The 20,744-nt window shown below is 37.5% G+C and overlaps 1 protein-coding gene across 10 annotated transcripts in view; it reads left to right on the top strand.

The window, feature by feature from the left end:
• The window catches only part of MAP2K5 (mitogen-activated protein kinase kinase 5), a 209,842-nt gene that overhangs the window by 49,223 nt on the left and 139,875 nt on the right, over positions 1 to 20,744 (top strand). For all 10 annotated transcript variants that reach the window (XR_006274573.1, XR_006274574.1, XM_043493329.1 and 7 more), the window contains one exon: positions 18,313 to 18,352. Coding sequence is in view for 8 of the 10 variants with exons in the window: in XM_043493329.1 (XP_043349264.1) it covers positions 18,313 to 18,352 (40 nt within the window). In the remaining 2 variants the exon portion in view is untranslated. The remainder of the gene's footprint in view (positions 1 to 18,312; positions 18,353 to 20,744) is intronic.

Below are 20,744 nucleotides of genomic sequence, written 5' to 3' on the forward strand. Positions count from 1 at the left end.
TCTTTTAGGTCACGAATCGACAGATAAATCAAAAATGACATGAAAGGGGAGGCGTGGCACTTCTGGCAGCTCCTCTGCATGATAGTTCTTGGGTGGGCTGTGATGATGCCAGTGTCTGTCTTGTTAAGGGTTTTTGGGTATCTTGATTTGATATAAACTGGCTTTCCAAGGAATGATGGTTTTTTGGTGGAAAAATTTGAAACCTCCTCTGAGCCTAGGAAAACATTTTTTTTTTGTTTTCCTTTTTTCATTGTCTTTTGTGTGTGTGTTTTAAAATATAAAAAATGCCCACTGTAGTAGCTAGTTGATTTTTTTCTCATAAGCCAGCAACGTTCCATCCTGCTCCAGAGAAAGTCTACCCATGCCGTCTTGAGATCAGACATACCATTCCTAAGGTTTGGTTTTACCGGAAACTCAAATAATAAGAAAGCATAAACCTCAGCCCAAATTTCCTCTCCAAGCCCAACTGTTGCTAAGATATCCATTTCTGTAGGATCTCCCTGTGTTTGCTCCTAGTTATCCCCACTTACTCTTTCATTCTGGGGGAGTTACTAGCGACTGCTGAAGTCAGCAGAATGAGCTTTGCATCTTTATACAGTTTGATGTAGAGCTGGCCTACATTTTTCAAAACTAAAAATTTTGATAGAATTTCGAAGTCATGAAAATTGATAGAAATGAATATTGATGTTGTTTGGATGTATATTTTGGGGTGCTTGATTATGGTCTTGTGATGTGTTCAATATAAAATCGGTAAAACTTTCTTGTATTAGAGCATTTGCCTTTCTGTAGTGAGAACTGGTTCTTCCTCACCAAAGAAGCATACATGTTGTATGAGCCAATAAGAAATTGCAAAATGAAATCCAGGTGGCTGGATTGCACTCCAGTAATGGATAGCAACCCACATGTATTTGATTCCAGTAGATCAATGAGCATTTGTCAGATAAAATTAATTACAAATGTTTGACTCTTTCAGTCTACCAGTATTCTATGCTATAGGTTTGTTTCAGAAGGTAGCATACATGGTATTGATTTGAATGTAAAGAATGAGCAGGTATGTGTAGGTATCTTTTCCTTGTTTAATTTTTGTCTTTCTATCGCTTCATACTAAGTCGTATCCATTATGGCAATGATATATTATCAGCATTCAGCAAACAAGATAGCATGTTGCATGTTGCTGAGCAGAAATTTTCAGCCTCTGTTTCCACGTGAATTAACTATTATTGAAGTAGTTTATTGAGATTGAAGTATTGACCACTTTTCATGCTAACCTTGGCTAAAGGGAAGAGAGAGGAGGTGTTTTCATTCTTTTTGGAAGACAGTGTTTCATTAGAAAATATATATAGTTCATTTATTTAGTTTTTTTATAGCCTCCACTATTTTATTGCTTGGAGAAGGGGTATCTTGGCTTTATTTTTATGATAGTATAATTATACTTCAGAAATGCACTTGATTACTGTGTGTAGCAAAATTGTTCCAGTGTATTGGCTTGGCCAATATTGCTATACAAACAACTTTTCAGTCAATTGAGTCTGGCAAAAATCAATACTTTATAGCAATATTTCTAGTAAGAACTTGCTGAATCTGAAAGTTTTTTCTTTTTCTTTAAAGAAAAGGGATTTTATAATTGCTTGACTACCTTTTAAAATTATTTTCTACTGCTTTTTGATGCACTATTTTCTTAATTAAGGAATGATAAGCAGCTACAGAGTTCAATCACTGCAAACACAAATAAGTGTTCTTGCTTTTTTTGAATGCATATAGTATGTAGCTCTGGTACTCTGTTGGGAGTATGCTCCTTACTTTGAATAAAGCTTTTTGAAAAGTTATTTGGAAATTCAAAATAAATAAATAATCCTTCCACCATTCTAGTCTGTTTTCATCATTAAGCCACTTGGATTTGCTCTTTGTATTCACTAATTTTAGGCCCAGTTCTGTGAGGTCTTTTGTACCCGCAGCTGCCATTGATTTCAGTGAGAGTTGAGGGTGCAGAATTGGGTCTGATATAGTTGTGGTGGTGGATTTATTAACCTTTCAGTTTTATAACAGGCTTTCTAATTTTTTCTCAATTATTTTATAAAAGTTGATATGATGGAGAGTACAGGCTCTTGGCTGTTGCACAGCAGAAGAAAATATTTGTATACTACTGCATTTAGGGTATTTACTTAAATTGCTTTTTTGAAAAATAATTAACTGGAAAGTCCAAAAGGCATTTAAAGTGCGTCTTTCTGCTATGTTTTTTACCTCTATCATAGGTTCCAGAGCTCTGAGAGCCCATGTTTTTGTAAGACTGTTTCCTTACTTTAGTGAAATATGTTAACATTTTGATTCACAGTGTTATGTGTAAACTCTGCTGCTGAGTCTGAGCAATAGCTGCACTAAATTATTTAGAACCAAAATACTGTATATCCCATGAAGTGAGCTGTAGCTCACGAAAGCTTATGCTCAAATAAATGTGTTAGTCTCTAAGGTGCCACAAGTACTCCTTTTTTTTTTGTATAAGTATGTATTTATAATGTAATTATTATATAGAAATGGTATTTGCCACTGGCAAATAATTGTTTTGTAATATTTTTCACCTGCATGGCACTCTCTCAAATTTCACAGTTCTCCTACTAGATGCTGAAACAAAATCATACAGCATATTTTTAATTTCATATATTTTTCATTTCAGCTTTTTAAATGCAGGTAAAGAAATGTCAAATATTCAAATAAAATTAGAATTCTCTTAGGTTACAGTCAGTATGGTGTTTTAAAATGTTTGGAGTATTAAAAGTATGTATTGTGTATGGTGTATGAATCTACTAGATTCTTCTAGATTGGTAAACCATAATAAATTCTACAGTAAAGTTATCTAAAATCTGTGAGTAAAATGTATTGGTCATCATATCACTCAAAATTTTGTTAAATCAGACAATTTCGTTATTGTTTGCATAATTATGTGGAGAGTCTGAGGAGAGGTGGTTGATCCACAGACCAGAAAACTGGTGTGGCTGCAGAAAATGAATATAAATGTGGAGGTTTAATATTTATTTGTGGACAGTGTGTATTTTCAGTTTGCATCAGCAATTCACTTGAGCAATTTTGCTATTCACTTGAGTTGTGTGCTAACTTCAGTGTATGTCCATTTGTATATTCTGTATCACAACCACCCTTGGGATAGGCCTTTGTCACATTACACACAACGCATGGCAAAACATATGAAGGTTGTCGTCTTAAACAAGTATTTCCCTTCTGAAAGCAGCATATACAAACTGTGCTATTTGAGTATAATCCTCTGTAGGATGGGAGGGGAAGCTCACTTCTAGAGTAAAGGAGATGGAGGTTATCCAACCTCCAGAAGCCAGAGTGGTGACAGAATTGTGGCATTACGCCCCATATTCTTCATAGTAATATTATGATATGATTATGGCATAACTATGATGTATTTTATGCAAGAGAGGTCATGTAAGATATCATTGAAAAGGTTCTGATTTACTGAATATGATTCTCCTATTTGTATGTATGTATCATTTTGGTATCTGAAGTTAGGAATATTGTCTATGCATCTATTACAAATGTGTTTACACCTGGGGAACACCCACTAGACAGAATGCAATCAGTCTAGATGGCTGGCAGGGAAGGGCCATTAGGGAAAACAAGAGATCTTAGAAGATGCTAATCTCCTACCGGGGAGCCTTCCTGAGGACGCTACAAACAACCTCAGAGTCATGGCTGCTGTGTCCCTACAAGGGCATGTGATCAAGTCATCTGGTATTGGACTCCATCTTGGAATACCAGTGTTTTTCCACTGTCCGGGCATGGCAACCAAGAGGGGAGACAAAGGGTTCCCACCATATGCAAAAGCTATTTAAGGCAAGGAGTGACATCATTGTGGTTCTTCACTGACTTCCTGCCCAAGAACATTGCTGGAAACACCAGAGGAACAAAGCCTGGATTAGGGAAGAAGGGCTGAATCCAGGCTAGAGGGATTTCTAGCCTGTTGAAAGAAATGCCTGGAGTTTTAAGCTGCAAGCAAGTGTAGCTTGCCCTCAAGAATTTCTGCAAACTGCCTAAAACAACAATTAGGGTGAGAATTTGCTACTCATATCCAATCTCTTTAGTATATTAAGTTTAGATTACGTTTTTGTTTATTTGCTAGTAATCTGCTTTGATCTGTTTGCTAGCCATTATAATCACTTAAAATCTATCTGTTGTAGTTAGTAAACTTACTTTTGTCTAAAACCAGTGTGTAGAAATCATAACTGGGGGCAGAAAGCTGTTGCATATCTTCCTCTACATTGAGGGAGGGGGTGAATTTCATGAGCTTACGCTGTACAGTTCCCTGTGCAGCGCAAGATGGTATAATTTTGAGTTTGCACTCCAAAGGGGAGTGCATGCCTTAAGAACTGTGAGGTGCCTTAGCTGAGCCTTCCCATGCAGAGCTGATATCAGCATCTGTGTGTAGCTGCAGCTGGATGTGTCCCTACCTGTGTGTGTGCTGGAGAGGGCTTGAGGGCCTGTCATAGCAGTATAGTGTAGAGAGAGTCCAGGCTGGTGAGTCAGGCAGGCTTAGTGGTACCCCAGTTCCAGGAGGAACCCGTCACAAGAATATTTGAGATTTTTGCTGTTTCTTTGTATAATTTGGGCTCTGCAGGGTTTTGCTGTTTTCTTGCTTATCTCAAAGTATTTCTTTGATCAAAGACAGAGATGTATGTATTGTTGTGAAGGGACAATGTCATGAGGGAGTCTAGAGTGCAGACTTGCTCTTCAGAAACAGTAACTTCTTCCAGTATCCTCTTCCAACTTAAATGATGGTGTTGGCTAGACTCTAAGTCTGAGTAGTGATTCCACCTCTCTCCATTGTTTATCATGAGGTTTTTTCACCATCATTCTACTTCTATCTATTGCTGTTTGTTTGTCTGTCTGAATAAAGCCATTATAAATTGCCCTTCTGTAGCAATCTCCATCTGAGGATCTCAAAGCACTTTACAAATGTTCATGAATTAATCCTCACAGAATAATGCTGTGAGGAAGGGAAATATAGTCAGAAATTCACAGTATGGAAAATTTAGGCACAGAGTGATTAAATGGTTTGTTCAATGTCCGACAGCAAGTCTATGGCATTGGTAGGCCTAGAAACCAGATCCCTTAATCTTGTATTCTAGCCACGAAACATGCTTCCTTTCTACTCTTACCCATTCTGCTTTATTTTTACATTTCTTGTGGCTATTTTACACCCTATTTTTAGTAATGCTAAAAACCACTATAACAATAATAGATGGAGTAAATTAAAAATACCCCACAGAATGTTGTTGTTATTATCCTTACAGTTTAAACAAGACTGACCAGCGATTGCTGTTCCTTTGTTTATTTGATCCTAGCCATTGCTTGCCTGCCTTATAAAATCTGTTATGCACAAAAGTGCATAAAATGAAGATAAAGTGCCTCCTTCAAGTCTGACAAAAAACATTCCTTTGCAGAATGGTAGCTGGAGTGAAAGTAAATAAATGAACGGACAGCAATCACAGCCTAGTTGATGAAACTGTTCAATTAAAGCACAGGCATTTACATGGTGTAATTTCCCTAAATTGCCAATGAGCCCCATTAGACACAACCAGTGTTCAAATTGATTTCAGCATTGATTTTGGCTGAAGCTGATAAATTTCTGCTTGTTAGTTAAAGTAATTTTGCAGAAGACTTTGTACTGTGGTATTGAAATGTTCATTTAGCTGATGGTTAAAATAGAAGTTATTTACAGAGGGTTCTACTATTGTTCTGAGATGGGACAATTCCCCAATCATCTTCTACTTTTAATTTTTTTAAGCTTCAGTATACCAATCAATAGGTTATTGAAACTGATTAAAAGTTATCCAACCAACTGTCTCTGGCCCTTTAATTAGAAATGGGATGTTTCTTAAATTAAAGTTGTTTTGTTTGCATTGTATACCCATCCTCTAGAAGATTAAGCGAATAGAAACTTAAGTTGCTTTTGTTAGGCGTTGTGTAAACGCAATGTAAGTTTTCTCAGCCGCTTCCGTTGCCTTAGAGGGAGCAGCATTCTAGTGGTTAGAAGTATCAGTCTGTATTCGCAAAAAAGAAAAGGAGTACTTGTGGCACCTTAGAGACTAACAAATTTATTTGAGCATAAGCTTTCGTGAGCTACAACTCACTTCATCGCATCTGATGAAGTGAGCTGTAGCTCACGAAAGCTTATGCTCAAATAAATTTGTTAGTCTCTAAGGTGCCACGAGTACTCCTTTTCTTTTTTGCGAATACAGACTAACACAGCTGCTACTCTGAAGTCTGCTTACTAGATCAGTCGTGGGACTTGCTTGAGCCAAGGCTATGAGTGATGCCAAATTGATAGATAGAGGCTGTCCTTTAGCAGAGATTACTTTTTATAATTCTTTTGTTTGTAAAACCTGTGCAATCTGATATGTGCACAGTAGAATGTCCACTTGATGTAAATTGTGTTAGAACCATATATTGTGAGAATTTACCGGCATCGTGTTTTAACCTGTGACCTTATTCTCACTTCGAATTTTCTGTAAAGAACAGTGAGTGGAACAGAAAAGTCAACATAGTAATGTCATTAATAGCAGGATGCTGGCTTTCCATTTCTTTCCCCTGAAGTTCCTAAGGGGGGAATGTTCAGTGGTTATTCTGGAATATTAAGATTAACCAGTCATATTTGAACTTGATATAAAACCATCTTCTGGCTACATTCCAGAAACATTTTGATATTATGGACCTTTAAACGTTGGCACTCAGATATTTTGCGGATGCAGCTTTTGAGAAAACAAGGTACAAAAGCAAAGATTTCACAAGGGCCTAAAGCTGGCAAGTGGGGATAATAGCCGGGATCATCTCAAATGTACTTACAAGAAGTTTTTTTTTTTAAATCAATGTAAAATTAGTTTGAATTAAATTTTTAATCTAAACTTTGTGAGAAACTGAGCAGAGATTAAATGGAATCACCAATTCCAGCTGCTGTAGGGAATGCCAGAATAATTTTGTTTGTTTGCCATATGGTTATCTTTTCTAGGTCTAGGAATTATTGCACAAAACCACTATGCTCCTTAAATAGTTCTCACTCTGTAATTAGGGCGTGAACATGTATTTGACCAGAGGCCATGTCAAGGTGAGGACTTAAGGGATCAACCCCCCAAAGGGAATTTATGGATCAGTTTCTTTGTCCATGCAGATCTCTTTGCAGGATCGAGACCCTTTTGTGGCTGTGGTGATAGGAATGGACAAGACAGATGAGGAAGGGAAAGCAATTTGTGTAAAGGATGACTTCCAGATTTTTGGTCTTTGGATATGTGTGTGTGTGGAGGGGGAAAGGAGGATTCAGGAAAGTGGTAATAAATGGAAGTGACAACTGTACAGATGTTGCTTGGCTAAATGAGGTGGGGATCTACTTAATCTCACATGCATGTACACTGGCCCTCACCCTCGTTCTCCATATGTGAAATCAAGTATTGTACATTCACTTTGTACTATTTCTGGTGTTTGTTTTACTCTTTTGAAGAGTTTAGATTTTAGATACAAGCATTTTTTTGGTTCTGTAGTTTAACAACAAATCATTTTGCAATCACTATTCAAGCATTTGTAGTAGGATTTTAGACAGAAGGAAGATTGGCATAGATTGCTTTTTGAACTAGCAGAGTCCCCATAAAAGCTTCTTTTTACAACTGCTGTTCACTTTGTATTTCCTCTTTTAACAGCCAGAGAGCCAGGCTAATGTGTTTGTCTATTACAGAAGGCAGCAACAACTGTCAAAGTGTTTATTTCGTAGAAACAATTTGAATCTATTTTTAGATGGTCATTTTAGAAGGTGACAACGCTATTGTTAAAACTCCTAAAGTCTGACCATTAGCATGAAACACAGTGGTATATCCACACGCGCACACGCACAAAAGCAGTAAACCAAATCTGTGGGTGATTTGCCGCATGTAGTTTGCAGCTGGTGACTGACGTCATTCTACAATGTGCAACGCTTATTTTATTTGTCTTACACAATGCTGTGACAGAATTATTTTGCTTTAGGTTATTTCTCATAGGATAAGAAAATATTCAATCTGTTTGACTCTCTTCAGAGTTCTTGTATGAAGAACTGTTTGCTGATGCGTGCTACCAAATTAACTGCTGCTTATTGTGTAAACATTTACATTCAGAATAAGAAACCAGATGCTCCTGTAGGCATGGGTCTTCCATTCGGTCTTAAATACCTGAGTTTTGAAGGTCTTCACCATTCCTGTCCTTCTGAAAGCCTGTGTTGTGATTCTTTGTCAAGGAGGTTTACGCTGTTTTCTCTTTGGAGCCCATCAGCGCTGTTCCTTAGATGGGCTGATACAGATCTGGGTAAGGCTGAACAGTATGTATAGCCATTGTTGAGTGGAAAAATGCCTTTCTCTTGAACAAGTATCCAGGGGACAAATGGTGAGGTGGAGGGAGGGCAGGAGAAAGACAGGTGTGTGCACACACAGGAGATGACCTGGAAAGTTTACTTTTCAGATGTCGTGAACATCAGGATAAGAAAAAAATGTTTCCATTATATTCTATTTTATGAGCAAATGCATGTAACTACATTGGGAGAGACGTGCACATCTAAGGGCAGAATTTGTCTCTTGTTTGTTTGGAAAGGAGAGCCTAGTGAATCAAAGATTTTATATATCCTGTCTCTCTAGTCAAGCTTAAAATCTTGGAGGAACAATTTCCCGCACTCCCAAACTCTTTTTCCCTTAGAAAACTTTTTTGGCATAGTCAGTGGAACCTATAAAACAAGAACGCTGCAATGTTGGAGGACCCATTCCAGTTTTAAGGAGAAAATATAGTATCATTTAGTTAACCATTCTAATACTTGTCAATGAAAAAAATCACAATTTCCATCTCGGTTTTGTCACAGTAAATACATTTTCAAGAAAAAGAATACTTACGTGGTTTTGGAATTGTTATAGCTATATTTGCTTTTATTAAGGAAGTAGATTTACTGTGTCCTAGTAGAAAGGATTTCCCATATGAAATTGTACGCTGTACTTTTGTTACTGGCTGCAGTACCAGTAGCATGCCTGAATTCAAGGTTAAAAAGATAGGAAACAAAAAGATAGGAAACAAAAGGTAGGTATAAATGGTCAGTTTTCAGAATGGAGAGAGGTAAATAGTCGTGTCCCCCAGGGGTCTGTTCTGGGACCAGTCCTATTCAACATATTCATAAATGATCTGGAAAAAGGGGTAAACAGTGAGGTGGCAAAATTTGCAGATGATACAAAATGACTAAAGATAGTTAAGACCCGGGCAGATTGCAAAGAGCTACAAAAGGATCTCTCAAAACTGGGAAACTGGGCAACAAAATGGCAGATGAAATTTAATGTTGATAAATGCAAAGTAATGCACATTGGAAAGCATAATCCTAACTATACATATAAAATGATGGGGTCTAAATTATCTGTTTCCACTCAAGAAAGAGATCTTGGAGTCATTGTGGATCGTTCTCTGAAAACATCCACTCAATGTGCAGCGGCAGTCAAAAAAGCGAACAGAATACTGGGAATAATTAAGAAAGCGATAGAAAATAGGACAGAAAATATCATCTTGCCTCTATATAAATCCATGGGATGCCCACATCTTGAATATTGTGTGCAGATATGGTCGCCCCATCTCGAAAAAGAAATATTGGAATTGGAAAAGGTTTAGAAAAGGGCAACAAAAATTATTAGGGGTATGGAACGGCTTCCATATGAGGAGAGATTAATAAGCCTGGGACTTTTCAGCTTGGAAAAGAGACAGCTAAGGGGAGATATGATTGAGGACTATAAAATCATGACTGGTGTAGAGAAAGTAGATAAGGAAGTGTTGTTATGAGAAGGAGTAAACACAAGAACTAGGGGTCACCAAATGAAATTAATAGGCATCAGGTTTAAAACAAACAAAAGGAAGTATTTCTTCACACAACGCACAGTCAACCTGTGGAACTCCTTGCTGGAGGATTTTGTGAAGGCCAAGACCATAACAGAGTTCAAAAAAGAACTAGATAAATTCATGGAGGATCGGTCCATCAATGGCTATTAGCCTCTGTTTGCCAGAAGCTGGGAATGGGCGACAGGGGATGGATCACTTGATGATTACCTGTTCTGTTCATTCCCTCTGGGGCACCTGGCACTGGCCACTGTTGGAAGCCAGGATACTAGGCTAGATGGATCTTTGGTCTGACCCAGTAGGGCCATTCTTATGTTCTTATAAAGTCTATTAATTTGGGGAAAAAAACTCGGAATTGGTAGGATTCTACAAATAATTTAAAAGAATAATTTCATCTACTGTTTTCGTAGACATCCCTGAAATATATTATGTGGCAAGAAATACTTAAACCAACAGTCCTCACTTGCCAGAGTTCCTAAAGGAAGTACCATGTTTTGTTCACAGGAACTGTGTTGTCTTGTCAGCTATTAGAAGGATCATCGTTCATGTCGCACTCCTTGTCAGTACCCGGCCCAGGTCGGGGAAGCTAATGATCCAATCAGCAGACCAAATTTGGTGGTGAATCCGGGTCATGTGCCACCTGAGGCACGTTGCACATACGCTAAGACAACTGATTGTATACATGTATTACCCAGGAGATTCTTTCAGGAGCCTGTGCAAGCGGAGAGCACCATTTACCTAGTGCTCAGTGGCCACGTCACTAATGAATTTACACTGTAGCATTACATCATTCTGTCAGTTTTGCAGATGTCAGTTATGTGTACAGTAAGGGGTAGGGAATGACTCATTAGTGTAATAGGCAGACCATGGCTTGTCCTTGAATTGGTTCAGTCTTATACAGTGAATACCTTATTGCTTAGTTGTTTGCATTATTGATGGGGAAAAATTGAAAATTTTAGTTTGCTGGGCAGAATTTAGGAATGGGAAGCAGGAATTCCTGAATTTGAATCCTGGCTCAGATACTGAGTCCTTCTGTGATACTGCGCAAGTCATTTAACCTTGTGTGCATTAGTTGCCCCATCCCTAACACTGTGGATATAACAGTAATAAATCTTCAGTTCTGTGAGTGAGGTAATATTTAAGATAAGATGCAGATAAGTGTTAAGTTTTTTTAAATTTGATTATACTAGATTAAAGATGAACAATTATGGTTTTTAGTTACATATATGCTAAACGTTTTAAGAAACTTAATATTTCTAATCTATGCACTTCTAATGTGCGCATCCCTAAATCATAAACAAACTGAAAATTGTTTCCTCTCTTTCTCATGTGCCAGGAACCAAGTTCAGAGTTCTTTGCTTTTCATAAAATGATATCACAAACCCTTAAAACACTGTAAGGAAAACATCTCTTAGCTCTGCTTTTAGGTATTAACAAACCCCTAACTTTTGCAAGAGGAACATAGAACTATTATGTTAGGGCATGGCAAGCTTAGAAACACCCAAAACAACCAAACAAAACATTTTGTTTCACTTTTGAGACATATTTATTTTTAAGTTTGTGTCTTGTTCTTTTTGGTCTGTTAAATAGCTTTTTAAACTTTTGAGGTGTGAAGTGCTGCAGAAATTTGATGTCTCCATTAAATGTATGGAATTTTTGTATCTTTATCAGAAAAGATCTGATAAACTCTAGATTATTTTATGAATAAGAGTCAGCCTAAACCATCATTAGTTTCTCCCTTTATTTTTCTGTAGTTTAGAGTCCTTCAGGCATAACTGAGCAGGCAGCAGAAGACAGACAGGGAAAAAGTGTTTTTTATATGTAATATAAATTCATATGTTACTGTTGAATCTCAGCTCTTTATTTCCTTGTATTCTTTCCTGTACAAAATTGCTCTTTAGTTTTATTTTGATGTTGTGAGGCATCATCTGGAATTCTTCCCCCAAAATCCCCTCAATGTCCACATTATATTTTCGCTTCTGGGGGAGAAAGGATACACACACTACCCTCCAAAGTTGATCAGAATGTCTCTGATGTTAGCTGGAGGACATTCTTTGGCTATCTTTCTTCTTTACCCAGAATAACCAGCCTCTCCCCACAGACTTGGGCATACTGTCTTAGTAAGGCTCTGTGGGTGAACTTTTGATTTTCGAAGTAGAGGAGACAAAGTTATGCTGAAGGACTTGGCTTGCATTGGGCCTTCAGGGATTTCAGTGTCTAGGGACATGGTTAAGAGCCAAGGTTAATAAAATATTTGACACAACTGTGCGAGTCTTGCTTAGAAGCTGTTCACTGTAATGGAAGTGGAGGGCTTAAAATAATGAAAGCTGATGGAAATGTGAACCAAGATTTAAATTTCCTTTCTGCAGTGGATATGTTCCAAAATCTGCAGGAGCTGGAGTTGGTCTTTCCTGTACTTACATAGTGTATTGTTGCTTTCAGCGATCCTCTCTGAATCGCACACTTTTTCACCAATAGAACGTCCCAAAACGGAAACGTCAGCCATTTCTTACATGTAGATTTTCAGTTGCTAGGCAATCCCACACATCACTTTGTTTTGAATTCTCCTGTGGTTTCTAGTACGGTACACCAGGGCAGGGGTCAAGGTCCTGCATAACTCTTCTTCATCATATCTTTGTGCCACCTTCGTTGATCTATTTGTCCGCTTCTCCCACTGACATTGCTATCCTATCATGCCACCTCTTATTCATAAACTGTCCTTTCTGAGCTGGGCTGCAAAGCTACTACTGTCTCTTCTGCATCCCTCCTGAAGACTCATTTCTTTTGTGAGGCTTATAAGAACCCTACTGATAAGTCCTCTACTTATTTATTCCAGCCATTTGATTTAATCAAATATAAGTTTTGGGTTATTTTAAACTCAACACTTCGTTGAGTAATGGATTAATCTTATTGATGCTACTGCTTCTCCTGCCCTTCCCTATTGTGGCATTATCCTCTTCACCTAGTTGTGTCATGTCAAATATTAGTTTGTAGCAAGCTCCTGGGAGCATGGATCTTGTCCTCTATCTGCATTAGAAATGCACTCTTAGATGTTATTAAAATAATCATGTTCTTTACATAGTGTTTTCAACTTCTAAGCAATATCACTCATTTGCTTTAGTGTGAATTCTTTTGTGGTCTCTAATATGGTACTCTGTGGCTTGGGCATACTTTTCAAACCCATTACCTTTCAGCTCACCCTCTGAAGACATTAGTGCCATATGTCAACTGCAAGAGTCCACTTCAGTTAATAAAAATCTAGAGCATTGACTTCAATGTATTTGAAGGGACTGCAGCATCTTACAGGGTTGGTCCCCAAATGTAAATATCTGAACTGTGTATTTATCTCATTAACATATTTCACCTAAAAATATTCCTCAGCTAGAACAAAAATTGACCAGTTGTACTTCTTTAACGAAACTGTCTCTGAAATACCTCCTTAGCTGGCATTGATTTATGCCTGCTTCAGGATTTTGGAATTGCAATTTATGAAAGAGCTGAAATCTTGGTCAAGAAAACTGGGATTTGATGGTGTTAGAATATTCTAAAAATTGTTTGATTTCTGTAGAATTTTTTTACTAAAATCCTAGCAGATAGTATAGGTGGGTTTTTTTGTTGTTGCTGTTGGAAAAATTTAGTCAGTGCAGCATAATGTTTGCTGTAAATGTGTTGTCAGGTTGACAGAATAAAATGTGTTTTATTTTTTTAAGCATGTTGGATCTTACTGTAATACTTCTAAAGCAATGGAAAGACTCTCACTAACTTCAGTGGGAGCTGGATCAGGCATCTAATGATATAGCTGAAAGAGGGAAACAAATTTTTTCAGTTTGCCACTGTGATTGTTAGGTAATGCCTCTGATGAGAGGAAAATATGAACAGTGCATTACATGGCATTAATTACACATGCACAGTGTAAATAAAGTACAGAAATGGGGAGAAATGAAAAGGATCTGTGCAGTTGTAAATTGAAACGACTTTAATAACTTTCAGATTTGTGCGTAGTTTACATTTGCATCGTTTGAAATTGCCTTTTAAACTTCTTGTTGCAGAACTTGGCTAATTTGATGTAATGCTGCCTGTTCAATTTTTCCTTAACAATAAATGATTTATAGCTGTCTTTTCCCAATCATCTGAGTTATAGCTTTTGCAGCGGTTCATTTGCAGAGCAAAAATAAAGCCTGAACACACAAAATAGAGAAATGGACTTGCTCTTCCATGGCTGGTTTCTGTAAGGTGTGAAACTCTTATAAATTCAAAACGTAGTTTCCCTGGGTTATTCTGCATGATGCAGTGTTTTGGATTTATTTCCTTTGGTTGATAAGGACTGATTTACCACAGTCTTAGAGGAGATGAGCATATAGAACTTCTTTGGTCATTAAGTTAATGCCAGTGTATTGAGCTGTGCAAACAAAATGTGGTTAGAAAAATGAGGAACACAAGTCAAAAGTGAAGGTAAACAAAATAATATCTGGCCTCAGTTACACTGAGAGATAGCAAGTAGAGCTGAGTGAATAATTTCATTTCAAATCAACCAAAACATTTTTTGGTGTTTTGTTTTGATTTGCCCTTTTCTGTGTTTTGTTTTTTAACTTGGCCAAAGTTGAAAATGAAATGCCATTTTGTAATGAAAACCCAAAACAAAATTTTTGAATTGGTTGAAATGAAACATTTCAGCATAAAAACAAAATTTTAAAAAAGGGGTTTTTTGTTGTATAATTTTTTTTGCCAAAACTACAGAATTTGTCAAATTTCACACAAATTTGCTAATAGTTTCAGAGCCCCCCAAATGCATCTTTTGGCAAAAAACTCTATTCACTGAAATTTTTTTTGACTTGCTGTAGTTTAGAGGAAGCTTGTGATTCATTGTGAGACTTTCTGATGCATAATATATTAAAAAGTGAGACCGTCTTTAGTAATACACTGCTCTGCAGTTCCACTTAGCGTAGAATCCTCTTGACACTGGTGGACAGCCTTCTGTACTGATTAAGCAGCTGTCCTCCTTGTGACCCACATTCTGCCATAGATTCTGCATAAGCTATTCTTACTGAAGTCAATGGGAGCTGCACAGATATTTTTCAATAGCAAAATTTTGTCCTAAGAGCAAAAGCCAACTAAAAAGTGTCTGTGCTACATAAAATCTGATATGGAATAAAATCTATTATTCACTGCATATTATTTTTTCCTGCTCTTCTATATATTTATTTTTTATTTAGCAAATTATTGCAGATCTTAGAATTTCACACTTTCATATAACATCTAGTTAAATTAGCTCTTTCACATTGTTCAGATGCATCCTCAACCATCAGAATTTGTATCAGAACTGTCCCTATTAAACAGCTGTTGCCTTTGTTTTACTTAATTTAAATCTCTTCCATGGAAGATATTCCATTGAAGTATCTCTGCTGACCTGAGACCAGGTCCTGCCAAGTACGGAACACCATCAACTTTTAGCACCTTGCAGGATTGGGCCATTAGTGTGTCTTTATGAGAGTGTACTACATTGAACTTGCTACCTTACTTAGTCCCACATGTCACATTCTAGCACAGTGAGGCTCTTTTACTCAAACCTTTATCTTTTGGGTGACAGTAAGATGTGTAAAGAGCTGTCTCCTGGAATGGTGCTGTATATTATTTATAAACAACAATACTTTAATCTCTGCATATTTGTCCATAGATTGGGTGGTGAGTATATTTAACAAATTTAATAAATGACCCTTTCAGGGTCAGCACATTATTCTATGGGCTTTTTAGGATATGATTCTGCAGCTTCCTAAGGGTACTAAATATATGTTATCTATGCTGACGCTAGCCAGATTGGTTAATTCCTGGTTGCTGTTCTATCTAATATCTAACAAAAATATTTTCTCCACACCCTCACTGGAACAGGTAATTACTGTAGCAAATGCAGACTAATTTGAAGTCTTAGCTGTTAATTAAAACACTGCCAAGGTGTACCATTGTCTTTTGGTGTAACCAAAGCTCCTATTCAGACTTCATTAATCACTTTACAGTTATTGTGTTGAGGAAGGTCAAGACAATTGAGATGGCATATCAGTCCGAAGTAAACAAATTCCCTTTCTCCCAGGTAGCATGCCATTTGCAAAGTCAAGGGACACGCTGTACCCCTGGGCATGGTGTCTCCTTTGTGGTCCAGTTCTCAATGATAATTAAATGTTAAATTGGTACTGTCAATGCTCTGTAAACCAAACCAAGTATCTGCCCTTTGCTGGAAATTTAACCCAAACTTCCATGGATGAATTAGTGTGCATCATAATTAAATAATCAAGTCTTCCCTTTTAATTCACTTGGAAACAGGAGACCTCTCTTATGGAAAAAAGATTAGCTTTCTTGACAAGCTAATTAAGTTGCCAAACTGTCCAGCACAGTACATATTAAACTAACAGACGTTAAACATGCTATCTCAACCTGTTCATTTTCTTATCATTTCTGCTGATCTTAAAGTCAAAATGTTTTGCCACTGTTGGTTCATCCATAGTTACAGAATACTCCACCTGACTCATTTATTATGCATTCAACTGTCAGTCTCTAGTTATAGCTTCATCTGACAATCCTGTGTTCTGCACAAAATATTGTCAGTCCCTATAAGTTTGCCATTCACATATTTATCAATATCCCATAAATTGTTGATTTAAGATACTTTTAAAATGAGCTTTAAGCTCCCAAGCCGTTATCAGAAATTATACAATTAAAAATCTAAGAGTAAATTATATTCTTATCCTGTACTATGAATAATTTTGCATGAGAACAAAACTATTGAAGTTTTCTTCAGTGATAATTACTAGTGGTATATAGTGCTAAGATATTGTAATTCATTAAAGTTAATGCCACATGTATGACAATATTGTGCATAGTAAAATAAACCAGTACTAGAGAGTAAAATTATTAAAGAAAAAAACTTTAATGGTTGTGTTTATATTCAAAATTTATATGTAGAATTTTCTTCTCCTACTACTTTAGTTTCTTGGAACAATAAAGTTAGGATTAGATTCATTTTACAACAGCCAATTATAAATATTCTGTGAGACAAATTGACACAAACTGCTCTTGGATTACTGTGCAAAATCATTAAGTACACATAGACATTAAGGTGTAGATGCATTGTTATAATACAGATATTAATCATACTATAGAACGTATACTTCTATACTATAGAACATTGATTTCACTAACTAATATTCTGACTAGTCTTTTGATTTCTATGAACAATCAATCACCATTGGGTTTTTCATTTTAATTAATATAATTGGGTGCCCCTTTGTCTTAATTCTCAAAATATCTGCAAGATGAGAGGATTAATTTGTGCTACAATGCTCATTTTATATGAGGAATATGTATAAGGCTGTGACGGGGTGCGACTCACAACTGCGGCACCCCCTGCTGAATGTCCCTGGAATCAGCTCTGCTAGCCCGTGCGCCCTCTTCTGGTGACGTCTTGCCACTGTCACTTCTGCTGCAGGGACCCACGTCACTCCCAGGATCGCGACATGACACAGCCCTCTGGCTATGCCACGCTCTGTGCTCCCCCCTTTTGGGGGACAGTATCACAGTCCACTGTCCAGCCACTTTTCTCAGTGGCTTCTGCAGCCAATTGTCTGGCCACTTTTTCAGTGGCAAGGTAGAGGAGAAATCCGGGTCTGCCCACTACTCTGGGTCCTGACCCCGGGACCCTGGAGATGGCAGCCACGTGCTGCATCCCCTCCAACCTCTCAGTACCTTTTCCTGGGACACTTCTCTGTGGCCTCCAACACCCTCTTTGCCTTGGCCTCAGCCTGCAGATCCCTGCAGCCTGCCAGGAGCTGCCTTTAGCTCCCCAGGTCTCTGTCTGCAGCACTGCTCTGTCCGGGGTGCTTGCTGCCCTCCTCAGGCTCCAGGGCATGACTGAAGCAGCTCTGCTCTGCAGGTCTTCTTATATGGGCCAGCCTGGCTCTGATTGGCTGCTTTTCTCAGCCCCTCTCTGATTGACTGCCTCCTGCACAGCCTTTCAAGGCTCTATTAACCCTTAGAGCCTAGTATGGGGAAGGCGCCCCATTACAAGGGTTTACAGCGTATTTGCATTACTTTGTAAGAAACTCTGAAGGTAAGTCAGTTCATATCCATATCCACATTTCTATGCAGTATAAAATTCCCTTATATATGTGCCTATCTACAAAATATGCATAAACATAATGTGGAAACTGCTGGATCATCAAAAAAGTTTTATTGTGCATACATTCATTTTTCTGATCAGTTGTTTTTAGACATAAATGCCTTGAAATAGTATATGGAAACTGGTTTTCAGTAAAAGTGTGTTTTCACTAATTCATTTTTATGTGAAATTAGTTTTATACAGGTTGCATATATGTATAAAGGTTATTTTGCGGGATCTCAAGTTGTTTAATTTTTTCCCTCATGCAGAGCATATCATGTCCTTAGTGGAAAAATACTGGCAGTAAAGGTAAGATATTGTAGAAATTTTCTGTTTTTTGTTTTGTTTTTAATCTTGACTTTGGTTTCTTTCCTCTCCCTTTTATAATTATCAGACCTTAATTTGCTTCATTGCATTAAAAAGCCACAGTACTTGCGGTAGGGAAATCACATTGCATAATCTAAGAAATCAGAATGACCACAGAGCTCCCAGATGACCTGGTTTCACAGAGTGGTAGCCGGGGGATTGTTCTGCATTGTGCTTCAGGCACACTACATTTGCCCCCCACCCCCATTTAGGTTAAGTGGGTAATCCTGAGAATAGCTATGGTGTGTACCGTAGGGATAAAAACCAGTTGGCAATGATTCTGCTTTACCACCTGAATCCTAGAATTACAGAAATAAGTGGTAGAAAGGTCACCTAGGTCATCCTATCTGTTCCTCTGCTGATGCAGAATCATTCCATAGTATATTCTCATGTGCTTTGTGAGATGATTATTTCCCTTGGGAGATTATTCTGCTTTCTAAGAGATCTTGCTGTTCTGAAAATTTTCTTCATAGTCATCCCTAAATTTTCCTTTTATCATTTGTATCCCATTGTGTGGATTTTTCTATATCAGTGTTTTTAGAACCTCCACTGAAAGTTACTATTGAATTATTGTTATTTATTATTATTTATTAAGATAAGTGACAATCCAGACTGAAGTTTGACTGAAAGGTGTGTTAGCAAATAATGAAAACTATTTCTGATTTCAATGTACCAAGTTAGCATATGTAGAGTTGAATAACAAATACAATTTTATATTTTAAAACAAAATATTTGAAAATAAGTTCCTCCTTTACTTATCAACCAAGGTCTAAACATAGGGTTTTTTGTGATACCACTAAAACTTAAAACAGTCCACAGAGTTCAGGAAGACATTTTCCTTTTAGTGTTTGTTATGGTTTGGTAACTTAAATAAGTAACTAAAAAAAGAAAAAGTTTACTTTAATTAATTTATGAGATAATTATTAAGGTTTTCATTAGGACTCTCTTTTCTCCCATCCTATATCTAACCAATGTTTTTTCTGTCACTGAGTTGTGTTGAATTTTATTTTGCTGGGTGGAGGGTGTATTTGCAGGCTAGCTTCTGAAAGCAATATTGTCACAGTTTGTTTGTGTGAATTGAAGTAAATGCAGCTCCTGATTACTGGCCTGTGCCATAAGACCTCTATATCGGAATGCTCACTGACTTCAGTGTGTGCTCCATGCATTGAGGGCTTCAAGGATTGGGCCCTGTTTTTCTGTGCTTTCAATCATGTATATTTTACATGACTTTACTCTGACTTTTTCCTTGGGGCAGATAAAATCCTTTTGTATTTCACATAAAATAGATGAAATTCATAATTACGTATTTTGATTTGACCCATTGGAAATTCCTGTGCATTTGAGAGAAGCAAATGTTTGCTGCTGACTCCCTTTCTCAACTGGCTCTCTGAATGCAGGAAACGTTTGAAGTCTAATGACTCTCTGAACGAGAGCCCAGGATGTGGAACTCAGAGAGGAGATGAACTCAACAAATTTTGCACGTGCACACTGAAGAAATCATCTTTTTTTTTTCTTTCACATTTTCATGTATTGTGTTTGTCGTTGACAAAACCCATGCTAATCAAATGGAGAAGACAAGAATTCACCATAGTCATACAAAATGATCCCTTGTTTGTTTATTGTAAGTAATTCTGAATAAGAATTTTAACAGGAAAAGACTTTTTTTTTTTTAAATGTGGGGCCAAAAATGTTCTTCCCCAAGATGATTTATCTTTTGAAGGCTAAAATGTTTGCCTGTTAAACACTGCCCCCATCTCTCACTGGATGGGAGCCCTGTCTCTTTCCATGCTCCTGCTCCCTTTGCTCCCTTGAGAGAGAACTCTTCCAAGCCATATACAGAGGAGCCTCCCTCCATTCCAGCCTTGGCACAAAGTTACTCAGGCTTCTTTCCCCACAGCCTCATCTACTGAAGTATGTTGCCACCATCCCACTACGGGAACAGTTGGAAATGATCTGCAGGAGGTGGTGGAACAAGTGAGGGCACAGGTCTTGGAGGAAGGAGGGGCTTGTCAAGATTAACTACATGCAAGAGAGACTGATCCCCCGCCTTTCATTTCCAAGAAAACCTTTCCCTCCAGACAACCTCACCTGGTTGTTTCCCTCTAAGGAGGTCCTAAGGAGTCGACCAGTCCCCAAGGGTTAGTTAGTATCTTGTGGGTTTGTTAGCCTGGATTTTGATTGCTAAATGTTACTACTTTGATGGTCCATATCAATATTAATTAAAATGTACTTATTCTGTGCCCTTTCAAAAATTGCATTGCGGGACATGCGTATTGTCATTTGTTTATAACATCATGGTCGCAAAAGTAGGAATCAGGAAACTGCATCTCTGTCC

This window comes from Dermochelys coriacea, chromosome 10 (genome assembly GCF_009764565.3).
Source record: "Dermochelys coriacea isolate rDerCor1 chromosome 10, rDerCor1.pri.v4, whole genome shotgun sequence".
In the NCBI taxonomy this organism is placed as follows: Eukaryota; Metazoa; Chordata; order Testudines; family Dermochelyidae; genus Dermochelys; species Dermochelys coriacea.